This window comes from Bubalus kerabau, chromosome 9 (genome assembly GCF_029407905.1).
Source record: "Bubalus kerabau isolate K-KA32 ecotype Philippines breed swamp buffalo chromosome 9, PCC_UOA_SB_1v2, whole genome shotgun sequence".
Taxonomy (NCBI): Eukaryota; Metazoa; Chordata; class Mammalia; order Artiodactyla; family Bovidae; genus Bubalus; species Bubalus kerabau.
The window spans coordinates 33,869,873-33,885,593 of record NC_073632.1 but is presented as its reverse complement, the minus strand read 5'-3'; the positions used below and the strand labels follow the sequence as shown (position 1 = coordinate 33,885,593).

The following is a 15,721-nucleotide window of genomic DNA, read 5'->3' as shown; positions in this document are numbered from 1 at the left end:
GAAAAGTTGATCCTTGTACCGGTTGTCCTAGGATGGAGGCGGAAACCCTAGCTCCCACGTTGGACTGTGTGAAATGTGTTTAGTTGGCGTGTTTCCTTGATTGACTCATGTTAACTCTGTGTAGTCCTCTAATGAGCTTCAAAGGGATGATGAGCTGTTAGCTGCCTGGCTCTACCTGCTGGGCACTGCCCCTTGTCCCTGACTGTCTTCCTGAAACAGGAGGAGGGAGCTGGACCAGGAGTCATGTCCCCAGAGTCATGTACATGGACTGCTGGCCTGACCTGGGGGGAACCAGACACTCTCCTCAGATTTCCTGGCTTACAGATAAAGTATAGGGTTGACCAAAAATTTGTTTGGCATTTTCCATACGATCTTGCAGAAAACCCAAATGAACATTTTGGCCAACCCAATAAAATAATATGCAGCCATGGACCATCTGCTCTTCCTTTATTCCTTTGGAAATGATTGTGGCCCATCCTACCCAACAATAACAAATATCATCTTGGTGGGGAGGGCAGGGAATACTTCAGATAGTTGACATTGCTGTTTTAAAACTGTGAATGAGGAGTTTCTCATATACTTATATTGTACTATCTTCTTTTTTCTTTTTTTTGTTTCCCCTTTAATCTGCTTTTGCCCTGAAGCTACTCCATTCGCCATTCCATAAGTATGCCTGCAATGAGGTAATGTGTGTAAATTAGTTTACATAATCTCAATGCAGAATGTGTATGAAGTGTTACTTTTATTGTGGATTTTTTCCTTTTTTATATGAGGGGAAGTGCCATGACCTATTATATTCTCTTTTCTGATGGCCCTCAGGAAAAAAAGGCTGACAATGCTATAGAAGAATTGTAGTTGTGAAGGGCTCAGGCTATTGATTGGACACACTAGTTTAAATCCAGCAGTTCCTGATTTGTATGACCTGAGACAATTTACCAAATCTACTTCAATCTCCATTCTCTTGCCCATATACTAGGAGAAATGAGAATCTATCTACTTCAAATGGCTGTTGTGAGATGTATGGTCTGCATAAAGCACTCAGTACAGGGCCTGGAACATTCCAAGCACACCTGTAAAGGGGGAAATCATTTTATTGCCACAGCAGTAAATGAAAAAATAGGAGACAAAGAGGGCTACAGTTCTAGAAAGGATAACATTAGGGTTTGTTAAAGGATATATTAAGGTGAAGAGTCTGTTGAACAATAAAAATGCCATTAAGCTTATTGGTCAGCTGAAAACTCCGGAGAAAGGTGTTCCTCTGGCTTCCAGTTGGTGTGACGTAGTGATATGATCAGATAAAATCAAAATGTTAGACTGGGAGTCAGAAGATGCAGGTTGTAGCCCAGTTCTGCTAGGGGTAAACTTGGCAGCTTTGGGAAGATCATTTCGGTGATAGCGGTTTCATCATGCTTAAAAATAAAGGGCTAGAACCAGACTTTGGGCTCCTCCCACGGTGCTTCCAGGAACCCTTGGGCTGCCCTGGGGAGGGGCTCAGTGGAAGGATATCTGGCCCCTGGAGCCCTCTCTTACATCATTCAGAACTGTGTCTTCTTTCCTGCTTTATATTATATACTGTGGTGTGAATATATTCTAGAGGGAGCTCAGTTACTCTAAATAGTTCAAGCACTTTGAAGCCAAATTCTTTCTAGGGTTATTTGCAGTTTCTCCCTGTTCTCCAGCATGCACTCTAGTGTAATCAGATTAGAGGAATGTCTGTTTTATTATACCTGCTGATATCTCTTCTACACTGGGCCTATGTTGTGACTTTGCAAGTTGGACCAGAGCATTTGATTTTCCTAATGTGGGGGAAAATAGACAGCATAGGTGGCTTAGTTTATATTTGAATGACTTGTTCCCCTAGCATAAGAACATTGACCAGTGCACCCTGCAGCCCTGAGCTTCCTTACTTGTTAAATTTTGTCTGAGTGTCCAAAGAAGGCTGAAAAAAATTCGTATGGCTTTTCTCTGGGAGCCAGAAATAATCAAATAACTTATGGGTCAAATGCATTCCTTATGAGCTTGCCTGAAATTAACTTAAAAAAAAAAAAAGAGAGATTTTACTCAACTAACATCCACTATGAACCATTAGGATGAACTAAGTGTCTGCCCACTGTGGTCTTATACAACTGATGGATAACAGGTAGTCATGTGACCAGCTTGGCCAAATAAAATGTGCGTTGGAAGTAAGGTGCTAGTAAGTATATACTTTTGAATCACTCTCATGCAATTTCACTAGCATTTCATCATGAGACAGGTACTGTGGAGGATTGCTCATAGGAATTTGACTCATATTTGAGTCATATACAAGATGTGATGCTGTGCTTGGTCCCTCAGGGCTCAACATTGTTAATTCATGCAACCTGAATGCAAATGCATTTTTGACCATCCAGAGTATCAGCCTTGACAGACAAACTCTAACAAAGACAAATTCATTCAAAAACATATTCTTATGTTAGTTTTCTTTTTATAGTATTAGAGCCATGCTACAGCACACACCACACAACGAAGCCCACGTTTTATAAGTATTCTCCCTTATAAAGTTTCTTTAGGTGATTTCGCTTATTTTATTTCTTCTGCACTCAAAAGAGACTAGAAAGTGGCTTATCAAATATAGTAACATTCAGTTGAATTATTTGACCTGAAAATGATGACAGTCACTGTTGCTGAAAGCTGACATGAATACTAGATTTAAGATTCATGTTTAATTCAGTTCCAGTTGCCTTACTTGGGCTTAGTTGATATCATTGGACTTGGTTGATATCACTTTTAAGGGTAATGATGTCATTAACTCATAATTTCATGTAGACAAATACAGTATAGGAAACCAAAAGGCACCACATGAAAAATATAAATCTCAGAAGTCTAACATGGTATGTCGATCATTTAACACAATAACTGAGTTACAAATAAAATGTCAGTAGACTGCACGTTTCTAATAGAACAAATAAGTATCTTCTTTGAAAGGAAATATAACACATGTGAATAGCACCGTTTTGATTAAGCATTAGACAAGTAATACGTATATTTCAACCTAAAATAAAGAAGGCATTGACTTTCAGAAACACTGCTCCCTGGACACTGACAAAGTACTTAGTTTTAAAACTTAAAAACGTTAACGTTTGAAAACATATGAACCTTTTTTTCCCCGTAGCTATTTCTGTCTTGTCTCACATTCACTAAAAATAAATGACTTTTAAAATTCCATGTGGGAAAACTTGAACATGACATTCTTCAGATAGACTTTCCAGTGGTTATAAAATAACTGGGTTTGGAAAAGGTGTATTGTGATAGAAATAATTAATTAGTAAATGAAAAATTAAGCTATCACTTCTTTGACTCACTGGAAATGATTTATGGTTCAACATGGAATTAAGCCAGTTGTATCCTTGCCAAATGCTATATTATTTATTCTATAGCTGAGCATCTGACAATTTTACTTAGAAAAATCCCATGGTAGGTTATGGTTTCTGGATCTAACCTAGCAGAAGTGAAATGTCTTTTAAAACATGGTTGGTGTAGGTGGCCAACCAACAACCAGCTCTGGTGCAGAGGTGATGTTTGAAACCAGATAGCACAGTTGCTAACACAGCTAGGTCTTTGGAGCTGACCTCTCTTTTTTTGTTATTTTAGGAATTCTCCTACTTTCAAATCATTTGAGGAGAGGGTTGAGACAACTGTCACAAGCCTTAAGGTACAGATGAAGTAAATTTTGCGTCACGGGGTTCATGAATCAGGAAGGCTTAGTCGCTTGGTTCCAAAGGCGGGGCCACCAGCATTTGGTTCCAAGGCTGCCACCAACAAGGCAGCCTTGCACCGAGTCACTTTTCTTCAGATATAAATCTGTAAATAAAACCAGTATTGAATATTGTTACTGTATATGTACAAGGTTGTTCATATAAACCATTCAGGAGTGAATTGTGCATTCAAGTGAATTGGGCTTGGGTTGATCTCTTTGCTGGTTAGAACTCTTAATGCTATTACTCAAGAAGAAGATATGTGATAGATGAATGTGGATAGGACAAACCATATGTGAACTCTGAATTTAGAGTGTAAGCGAAATTTCAGTAACAGCTCAGAGCTCCTCTGATTTGGTGTATCAGTAGAAATAAACTTGGCTCCATGGATTATCCTGCCATCCACCACCCCTCAACTATTTAGATTTGTTTACTGCATTCACATACTGAGCACAGCACAGCATGAAGGCAAAATGAAGCTGAGTCACAAAATGTATTATTTTGTAACGGTGCATTTGTTCCCTGCATATATACTGAAAAGATGTCTGTTGTATAGTAGGTGCTAAAAATATTGATTGAATTTCATGTTTGAGCATAGATAAATTAATGTACTGAAGATAAAAGAGCAAAAACAGAAGCAGTCTAATCTTAAATGTATAGAACATTTAAAACAGGAAAAATCATGGATACTACTAAGATTTTTTTAAAGGTATTACTTAAACATAATTACATCTTGATATTATCACTATTTTGTGTACAATCCATTTCTGTATTTCCCTATTACTGGGAAAATTAAGAAGATGTGTGACCTTTAACTAGCTCAAAAGCAGATATAGGCATGTGCTGATTACCCAGCTGCTTCTGAATCAGGCAGCCCTCACATGTGCTGCCAGGTGAGAGTCTATGAGATTGTAAGTAATTCCTTCCTGGAGGTCCTATATGCTCTTATCAATTTTGAGCTGGAGGGTCCTTCCCTTTAGAGGAGGGTTTTTACATGGTCTTCTCTTTTCCAGGCCTGTGATTAGGTGTTTAAGGCCCAAGAATGAAATTATTACTCAGCATTTACCATGCTTTCATTGACTTCAGTTACAAGCAGTTTCTAGTTGCACAGTTCTACTGCTCTGCTTGTCAACGTTATCATTTATTGAGTGTTTAGGAACCAGGAGGAGCCATTATATTGCCCCTGTTTGTAGAGAAAACTTTTGATAGGGAGGGACATGCAGTGTCACAGACATTTCTCTTGCTAAAATACCTAATTTCAAAAGAGAAGATTAAAAAAACCCTAGGGGTTAATTTCTCAACATTTGGTTCTCAGCCTTAGACAGTCCAAGAAGGATGGATTCTGTTGTTAGCTAAATTCGGACATAGGAAAAGTACATTTTTAGGTTTCCTTTAGAAGAAGGAGATATGAAGAAGCAAAAGAAGAAGAAAGAACAACCTATTTACTTTTGCTTTTAGGAAAATCTAGTAAGCTTACAGGTCACATATGATTCAAGAGTTTGATCCACACTGTCAGCCTCTCACTTTTCTCACCTCATCTGAATGGAAGGTATAGACTGTGCCTCCTCCCTCTACTGCTAAGTCACTTCAGTCATGTCCGACTCTGTGCGACCCCACAGACGGCAGCCCACCAGGCTCCCCCGTCCCTGGGATTCTCCAGGCAAGAACCCCGGAGTGGGTTGCCATTTCCTTCTCCAGTGCATGAAAGTGAAAAGTGAAAATGAAGTCGCTCATTTGTGTCCGACTCTTCACGACCCCACGGACTGCAGCCCACCAGGCTCCTCCGTCCATGGGATTTTCCAGGCAAGAGCACTGGAGTGGGGTGCCATCACCTCCGCCCTCAGACATGTACAAAACCAACTCAGCCAACTGGATACTAGCCTGTGTCAAGACCACCTGAAAACAGGTCCTATATCTGCATGACTGCCCATAGATTTTACAAGACTCACATCCCACCCATCTCCTGGGTCATGGTCAATGCTTAGTTTCCCTTCTTCCTGCCCACACAGACAGTGGAGAATAGCTGAGAATCATTCTTTGTGTCAAACCGTCAATTACAAATTCCTCATTCCTTTTGTTTTCCAGACTAAACAGCAGATGTTTAACCCTTCCTACATTGTTTATTTTCTGTGCAGTTTACTGTTGTGTTCTGAATCTTCTCCAAAACTTCCATAACTTTCTTCAATTATGAATCCTGAGGCTGTTTCCTGCTGAAGGAATGACTCATGAATCAGTAAGGATGAGTGAAATAACCTGTAGGTCGATATGCTGTATTTGTACTGACCCATACTGCTTCAAGCCTGATTTTTCAAACACCACTTAGAGGGGATCATGTTCATATTTGAGTTCTATTAGAAATAATGTTCTGCTGTGAAGTGAGGTCCGTTCCTGCCATCTTCTCACAGAATCTGTCACACCATCTGGCATTTGTACCCAATGGATCATTTGGTGGATCATTCGCATTTTATACCCAATTGTGTAGTTAGTTTGATTTTCCAGAAAAGCTTGCCAATTCATCTAAATCATACAAAGGTAGTCCTTTCCACCTACATCCTTGTAATACACATCCTTATAAGACACATCAGTGTATGACTTGAAATCTTGGCTGGTGTCACCTGTATACTCAATAAGCACAATTTCTATCTCATCTAAAACAAGCAAACAGAAAGCAGACCTAGAATCAGCTCCTATGAAACCATATTTGGAACATTGTTCTACCATGTTCCAGTGAATCACGAGCAATGACATCCTTTCCAACTATTGTATTGTTCCATACCAAGCAGAACATATTTTCAGTGCACCTACTTTTTGATAAGCACATTGTATAGCCTAAATTAAAACCTCAAAAAAAGTAAGACATATGGGAGTTGGACTGTGAAGAAGGCTGAGAGCTGAAGAATTGATGCTTTTGAACTGTGGTATTGGAGAAGACTCTTGAGAGTCCCTTGGACTGCAAGGCGATCCAACCAGTCCATTCTAAAGGAGATCAGCCCTGGGATTTCTTTGGAAGGAATGATGCTAAAGCTGAAACTCCAGTACTTTGGCCATGTCATGCGAAGAGTTGACTCATTGGAAAAGACTCTGATGCTGGGAGGGATTGGGGGCAAGAGGAGAAGGGGACGACAGAGAATGAGATGGCTGGATGGCATCACTGACTCGATGGACGTGAGTCTCAGTGAACTCTGGGAGTTGGTGATGGACAGGGAGGCCTGGCGTGCTGCGATTCATGGGGTCACAAAGAGTCGGACACGACTGAGCAACTGATCTGATTATACGTATTGATTCTTTGTGTCCTTTCAACTAGACCTTTTATTATGAGAGACCAGGAAACCCAATTCAGTAATTCTAAGAAATTTTTTTTTGCTAAGAGCAGTTATAATTTTGGGGACATAATGACAAATTCTTGGATGAAAAACCATTTTGAAGGGAAGAGTTCAGGAGAAGCTTATTGTTCACATCTCTGCTTAAGCACATGTGTATGTGCTAAGTCCCTTCAGTTGTGTCCAACTCTTTGTGGCCCTGTGGACGTGTAGCCCACCAGCTTCTTCGGTCCATGGGATTCTCCAGGCAAGAATACTGGAGTAGGTTACCATGCCATTCTTCAAGGGATCTTCCCAACCCAGGGATTGAACCCAAGTCTCTCAAGTCTCCTGCATTGGCAGGGGAGTTCTTTACCACTAGCACCATCTGGGAAGCCCACATCCTTGGCTTTAGTCAGTACTTTAGTATTATAGTATGTGGTCATTAAACTCATATGGTTAGGAAACCCCTTTAGTCCACTCCTTTCTTTGCTAAATTGCTTTATTTCAAAGTGGTTTCCTCCTTCTTTAATTTTCTCTTTTGATTTGAGAAGTTGAAAACTAGAAGAGAAGAATAAAACAAAGCCCAGAAGAATACATCAGTAGTTGGTATTCACCGGACTCAATACTCTGTATGACTGAATGTGACTAAAGAGGAAGATGAAAACTATTAATAGAGTCAATTACATTGAATTAGACTTATCTCTCTCAGAAAATAAGCATAGTGAAAAATTAGGTAGTTAAAGCCAATCCCCTGCTTCTTCCCAGTGTTAAGATAACAGAGTAGAGGAGGAATCAATGCTCTGTGTCTGAGGTCTGCAAACTAAGATGGATGGACTGAATCCAGCTGGTCCCCTATTTTTGAGTGATCTGTATGCTAAGAAATGATTTTTACTTTTTTCTTAATGGTAATTATTCTTCAAAGGAAGAATAATATTTTGTAATTTGAAAATTAAATTACATGAAATTCACATTTCAGTGTCCATACATACAGCTTTTATGGAACTCAGCCATGCTTATTCACTTATATATTATCTTGGCTGATTTCTACCATGGCTGATTTGAGTATTTGTGACAGAGACTATGTGGTTCTCAAGTCTAAAATATTTATAATCTGTCACTTTCCAGAATGAGTTTTCCAATTCCAAGCAGAGTGGAAAAACTCAACTTAGTAACTGACTTTACAGAGGCAGAGGGATTTTAGCGACAGTGGGAGAAAAGTATGTGTGTGATTTGCGAGAACTGAACTGCTTTCAAAACCTGGTTAACGTTTTTAAAGGGCAGGCCAGGCAATCAGCAGGTACATTCCCCAATGTAGTCTATGTCCTTGTGAGTGATCATAATAAGTGACAGGGAGCTGTAGATAGAATTTTGGAAATAGCCACATTATCTATTCTGTACCTTTCTTTTCCTCAAAGTGTTTTTCCATATTGTTACTGGTTAAAGGAGGGCCAAGACTTGCATTAAGCCTTTGGGGCCATTAAATATTCTTTTGAAAGACCATTTGCTAAGAAATTTTTCAAAGTACTTAACCATATTCCTTAATTATAAATTGATTTCTTCCTGACTATATTCTTAGCCAACAAGTATACAAAAAGAGCATCTGAAAGCATCATAACTTTGCATTTTAAGATATATCCTCCTATTAAGACCGCTGCCTGGAAAGATGTGGGGTGACTTAAGCCATGATTTATCTCCAGCTCTCAAAGTGGAGACCAGAGATCATGTTCCCTTGATCCACTCTGCTTTCCAAGAGACATTTACCAGAACTTCAGATTGTCTTGTTAAGTCTCAAAATGAAAAGTTGGCATCGCTTGAAGGAGTTCCTACATTTGTAAAATTGGGGGGATTTATCTAACATTCAATTCTGTTTAGATTAAATTGGTTCTCTGGGTAACTGAAGAGACGGTGCAAATCCACAGATCTGGACATGCCCCTGAAGGGACTGAGAATTTTAGATGTAGAAGGGACAAAGAGAATATTGATAAAGTTAGAGAGACAAAGAGAGTGTTGTACAAATTAAAGTTTCGAGTCCAGCCACCAAACCCAAATATGATTGACACCCTAGCCCTCTGTGAAAGGAAACAACTTCTCTACATCCTTTGCATACCTTTTGCATGCCCGCTCAAGAAAACAAGTATTTCTGAACTTCAGAGTAATCCATCTTATTTTTTAAAATTACGAAAATGACGAACTAACTGCACGTGTGCCTCTCTGCCTGTTTCAGACGAAAGTAGGTGGGGCGAACCACGGCGGCGGCAGCTTTGAGGAGGTGCTGAGCTCCACGGCGCACGCCAGCGCGCAGAGCTCGGCCGGCGGCCCACGACTGGCCGAGGGGGAGGAGCTGCAGTGCTAAGGCCCCGCCCTGCCCGCGTGCCTCCGGAAGGAAGACCACAGTCCTGCGGGGAAGACACAGGCCTTGACCTTGTTCTTCAAATGGCTTCGCCTCAAAGTTTAATTAAATGATTTACATTTGAATTCGTGTCTTTGCGGGACCACGCAACCCTTTTAGAGTTCCTAGATTGTCATCTTTTAAAATGTAGACTTCAGCAGGTACACAGTTGGTCATGACCCTTGTTTTTGTGTAATTCAACATGTTTTCCAAACCTGTAGCTGTTAATTATTTGCTTTGATTTTTGCTTGGACTCCTATAGGAAGTGCATGTCTTTGAAGTCTAAGTGCCCCCTTTCAGTTCTGTCTGATGGATAGCTCTCTGACTGGCTCCAGCAGGGAATGAGATGACACTGCAAATATCCTCAAACCGCTTGTGAGCTCCTTCACCTACTTCAATTAATTCCTTATGCTTATTTGAGCAATTAAAATAATTGATTTTAATGATAACTTTGAATCCTTAATTTCTTTACATTTCAGGGCTGTTGATGACCTTGATAGGTGGTAGTGTAATTCTGCAGATGCTGTTTTAAAATCAACTTCTACTGCTAATCTGGACAATATAAGAGGATACATAAGTAATTATAACGTCTGCTACTTTAGGATGCTAAAACAATCTCCAATTCTGAAATTCTCTCATATCTACCTAGAATAGTATCTAACTCAGGTAACTCTGAGTTAAGTAGGCAAGAAACAGATGCAAAAGGATTTGCTAGAAAATGGTAGAAGCAGAGTTCTGCCACTCTTTCCGGTTTGCAAACTGCTCACACACACACACAAAAAGTCATCTTAGTACGATCAGAGTTCTGCAGTAATGTTTACCTTCCACATCAAAAACTTCTCTTTTCTTCTCAATGGGAACATATGTTTGTTGTTAGGTAGCAGGTAGTATTTATTATTAGTAGTGTGTGTCGGGGGGGTGGGGGTGTATAATTTCCTCAGTTCTGTCTCATCGCAGCAAAAATTTGAAATGGCAGACCAGTGTCGCAGCTCTGTTACAGCTCAGTTTTATTGGGCAAGCAAAGAAGAGTACACCCTTGAGGCATGAGGGTGGGCCAACCCAAAAGGAGAGGCCTCAATCTGTCTTGGCGTCCTCCTTTTTATTCATTCATCTCCTCCTCCCCTTGAGCCTGCCCTATGCCAATTGGGGTAGGCAAGAAGGGGGCATGTTTGTTTCACCTGAAGCTCTCACTCCAGTCTGCGGATTTTCTTCTGTTCCGTTTTCGCACGCTTTTCTCTTTCTTTGTCTTTTAGCCACTGCCATTTTGGACTCATTTTTTCTATTCTAATTACCTGACAGTAGCATCCTATAGCTACATTTTTAAAATGTACACTCTAGAATGTAGAATAGACTTACCAACTGAAAAAAAACACCCAAATTTAAATATAGTAATAATATATATAACATATAAGTTATTTATAAATAATATATAATCCATATAATATGCCTAACATACTATGTTCATTGTTCATTTTTAACTTCATTAGATAGAAGTGGGTATTTGTGACACACTGAAATAAAGCTAACTTTAAAAAATTCTGTTCACATTAATGGAGCAGGACAAGCCATATACCTAACTGAAAATCAACCTGGTTCAGGGACACAGAATCTCCAAGGCCTGGACTCTCGGGAGCAACAGGTGTGGGGATGTAAACTCGAACCAGAGTAGATGAATGTGGACAAAGGAGCTCTGCCAGTCGAAGTGTTGGCATTCTCCCTAACTTAGCCTTCCAGCCTGCTGGCTGAAGCCAAACCCTGTCTAGCTGGCTTGTGACTGTGTTGCTTGCCCACTGCTGTGGCGTGCCCTTGGGCTGTCTGTCCACTCTACAGTGGCCTGGTCACCTCTTATAAACTCACTGCCACCTTCTTTTGGCCACATTCCGTACACTGCACTGTATTAGAAAATGCAGTTTACATTGCTATAAACAAATGTCTTCATTCACCAACCCATTTCTACACACAATAGTCTCAGCCTTACAATCTGAAAACACAGCATGAAAACTGGGCAGAAAAATGATCAAGAAAATTAGTGTTAATGCTCAAAGCTAAAATAAACTATATCTTAGCTGTTTATTTTAAATCATTCTTCAAAAATTCTATTTTGATATTTTATAAAAACTATATTCATATCACCTCTATTAATTGTTAAGTTTTTAAAAATTATTCCCTCTGAGCAAGGAATGGTATGATGCCCATGGTGTCTTTTTTCATTCTGCCATGAGATGTGTGATAAATAACCCACATCAGTTCAGTTCAGTTCAGTTCAGTCACTCAGTTGTGTTTGACTCTTTGCGACCCCATGAATCGCAGCATGCCAGGCCTCCCTGTCCATCACCAACTCCCAGAGTTCACTCAAACTCATGTCCATCGAGTCGGTGATGCCATCCAGCCATCTCATCCTCTGTAGTCCCCTCGTCCTCCTGCCCTCAATCTTTCCCAGCATCAGGGTCTTTTCCAATGAGTCAACTCTTCACATGAGATGGCCAAAGTATTGGAGTTTCAGCTTCAGCATCCGTCCTTCCAATGAACACCCAGCACTGATCTCCTTTATTATGGACTGGTTGGATCTCCTTGCAGTCCAAGGGACTCTCAAGAGTCTTCTCCAACACCACAGTTCAAAAGCATCAATTCTTTGGTGCTCAGCTTTCTTCCAGTCCAACTCTCACATCCATACATGACCACTGGAAAAACCATAGTCTCGACTAGATGGACCTTTGTTGGCAAAGTAATATCTCTGCTTTTCAGTATACTATCTAGGTTGGTCATAACTTTCCTTCCAAGGAGTAAGCGCCTTTTAATTTCATGGCTGCAATCACCATCTGTGGTGATTTTGGAGCCCCCAAAAATAAAGTCTGACACTAAGCCATGCTGTGTGGGGCCACCAAAGACAGACGGGTCATGGTGGAGAGGTATGACAGAATGTGGTCCATTGGAGAAGGGAATGGCAAACCACTTCAGTATTCTTGCCTTGAGAACCCCATGAACAGTATGAAAAGGCAAAATGATAGGATACTGAAAGGGGTACTCCCCGGGTAGGTAGGTGCCCAATATGCTACTGGAGATCAGTGGAGAAATAACTCCAGAAAGAATGAAGGGATGGAGCCAAAGCAAAAACAATACCCAGTTGTGGATGTGTCTGGTGATAGAAGCAAGGTCCGATGCTGTTAAGAGCAATATTACATAGGAACCTGGAATGTCAGGTCCATGAAACAAGGCAAATTGGAAGTGGTCGAACAGGAGATGGCAAGAGTGAACGTCGACATTCTAGGAATCAGTGAACTAAAATGGACTGGAATGGGTGAATTTAACTCAGATGACCATTATATCTACTACTGCAGGCAGGAATCCCTTAGAAGAAATGGAGTAGCCATCATGGTCAACAAAAGAGTCCGAAATGTACTACTTGGATGCAGTCTCGAAAACGACAGAATGATCTCTGTTCGTTTCCAAGGCAAACCATTCAATATCACATCACTTAAGTAGAATAATTAAAACAGTCGTTGGTTGGTAGGTCTCATTTTCTCACTGCCTAATGACTCTGGAGCTGCCCGTGTCTCCCTGACTTTGACGGGCAAGTGTATCCCAATTTGACCGGCTCCTGAGTTGCCCTATTTTGTTCAGCTGGGCTCAGCTCACATGCAGTATTTTCAAGTGTTCCACAGTACTGAACAGTATTTGCACACAATGGACATATTTGGCTAACAAATCAAAACAGCTTCAGGCTAGATCAGCACCAAGTATATGAAATGATATTCCAATATGTATGATACCAAAATTACATCTCAATAATCAAAAAGTCCAATGTGAATTGTGATTACAAAATATTTTTTTGAAGCCATTTTGTAATTTAACCATTTATCACTTATTAAATCCTGTTGTTTTGATGGAGAATATTCATAAATTCACACTACACCTTTATCTCATCGGCTATGACTATTGATAGTCATGTCAGCAAAACAATCGGCATTTCCCCTAAATTACACATTTCTTATAGATCTGGTCATGAACCATGGAAAACAGAACAACTGTGTGCTTTACTGTGAACACTCCTGATAAGCCATGCCACTCAGTGGTCAACGTGATGAGAACACTGGGGATCTAAGTGACTGTTGTGCCTCTGTACATTGTTCCAAAATTATGTCAGCCTGAAAGTTGTTGAACTTCACTGTATAGTAGTGCATAAGGTCGTGAATGTTAACCCCAGCCCTCTCCTCTCACTTTTGATCAGGTTGGAGTGTGGATGGGTGCAATAAAAGAATGTAACCGTGAAGGGTTAATGTTGAATTCATGTTGCTTGCTGCTGCTAAGTCGCTTCAGTTGTGTCCGACCCTGTGCGACCCCATGGACTGCAGCCTACCAGGCTTCTCCGTCCATGGGATTCTCCAGGCAAGAACATTGGAGTGGGTTGCCATTTCCTTCATGTTGCTTATGTGACTTTAACCCTCATTTTGCCACTTTTGGGGCTTCCCTGGTGGCTCTGATGGTAAAGAATCTGCCTGCAATGTGGGAGACCTGGGTTCAATCCCTGGGTCAGGGAAGATCACCTGGAGAAAGGCATAGCAACGCACTCCAATATTCTTGCCTGGAGAATTCCATGGACAGAGGGGCCTGGGAGATGACAATCCAGGCTTGCAATGAGTTGGACATGACTGAGCGACTAACACTTTGCCACCTTGTTATTATAGGCATACATAATTGCCTGCCTTGGGGAGATAACCTGAGCCCACCTACCTGTGAAGGACAGTAAGGAAGTGAAACTAATATATCCATCCCCCTGCCTGAGGCTTGCCATTCTGAGACATTTGCAGGGATTGAATAGTCTTTTTACTTGTTTCCTCACTTCCCCTCACCTCTGATCCATAAAAGAACCTGGCAACCAGGCCCTGGGAAGATGCTTATTTTGAGGTGCTATCTTGCCATCTTTTTGGTCAGCCACCTTTCCGAATAAAGTCGTCTTCCTTGCCTTAACACCTTGTCTCAGATTTATTGGCCCATCTTTTGGCAAACAGAGCGAGCCTGGACTTGGTAACAGGGAGATGGTGATAATGTGACGTGGAAAGCAACTGTTTCAAACCTGGTGTTTAAATATATTATTCCAGTAAGCAAGATTTAGGAGTAAATGTGAACCCTCACGTGGCAGGTAAATGAAAAACAGATGATTGTGACCAGTATTAAGTCTGACCCAGTAAAAACTTCCAAAGTCTCTGTGTGGATTTATGAAAATTACAGCAGGCAAATATCCCAATAAAACTCCAGAGTTACAGAACATCTTCTGGTTTTCAATATCTGAACTTTATCTGGGGTTATTTTGTGTGCATGATTTCATGCCAGGAGGAAAAAAAAAAAACTCCAAGATACTGATATGGTTCTGTTCTCTTGCTAATCGTATCTCCGGTAATAACCAGACTTTGTTGACTTTCCACCATTTACTGCTTTTTACATAGTGTGGCTATGATGCAACAGCATTTCAGTGCAGAGCAGCACAACTCTTTGCAGTGCAGATCGGCTCTATGTACACACGTGTGTTGTCTCTGAAGAGATCACGGCACCTTGCTTCCGGCAAACTGGGTATCCATGGATACTGCAAAGAGTTTCCAAAGAAACGCTGCCTAGAATTCTCACCATGCCAGCCTTTTTAGGCCTTCTTCAAATGGAAACTGACATCTGAATTAAAGGGGTAGGCATCATGCTTCCACCAAACTCTTGAGCTGGCCTGCACAGACAGCCATCCTTTCTTCACCATTCAGTGGCTGTGCATCATTTAAAGGCAAGCATCTTATCCTGTGAAAGGGAAATGAGGGGAAGAAGCCAGGTCTAACGTGATCTCTCCATAAGGTCCAATGACCCAGTAATAACTTATTATGTATTTCTTGTCTGGTGATAAATATAATCAAGGCCTGAAAAATATAAACCAGCCAGGGGAAAAGCAGAGGCAGACAAATAACATTTAAAATTGCACACCCAGATTTCTATCCCCAGATGACAAAAAGGATTGCAGGGAGGGAACCATGACCAGGTTTTCAAGTCTGTGATCAGGGGCCTAGAACAGGTCACAGTGAATTAAAGATTGGGCTGCAGAACTTGAATAAAGCAGCATTTCAATTGATGGGAGAATGTATTATAATAATTTGTTTTTTCTAGATCCTTATCACTAAGCCAGCTGAAGAACTTTCTTAAAAGCAATCATAATTAAATTTTCTATTGTTCAATGAATCTGGCCTTCTGGAGTGTAGGTTATGAACTCAGAATACAATGATTTAGAATCAACAATAAATATTCCAAAGTTTAAGATTTAA

General features: G+C 40.6%; 1 protein-coding gene across 3 annotated transcripts in view; it reads left to right on the top strand.

The window, feature by feature from the left end:
- TPD52L1 (TPD52 like 1) overlaps positions 1-9,901 on the top strand; it is a 93,566-nt gene extending 83,665 nt beyond the window's left edge. The window contains exons 5-7 of one of the 3 annotated variants that reach the window (XR_008698049.1): positions 3,631-3,691; positions 9,261-9,586; positions 9,688-9,901. Coding sequence is in view for 2 of the 3 variants with exons in the window: in XM_055534970.1 (XP_055390945.1) it covers positions 3,631-3,691; positions 9,261-9,389 (190 nt within the window). In the remaining variant the exon portion in view is untranslated. Of the gene's footprint in view, positions 1-3,630; positions 3,692-9,260 lie in introns of all 3 variants that reach the window. The other 2 variants (XM_055534970.1, XM_055534971.1) reach the window with 2 other exon arrangements.
- The last annotated feature ends 5,820 nt before the right edge of the window (positions 9,902-15,721 follow it).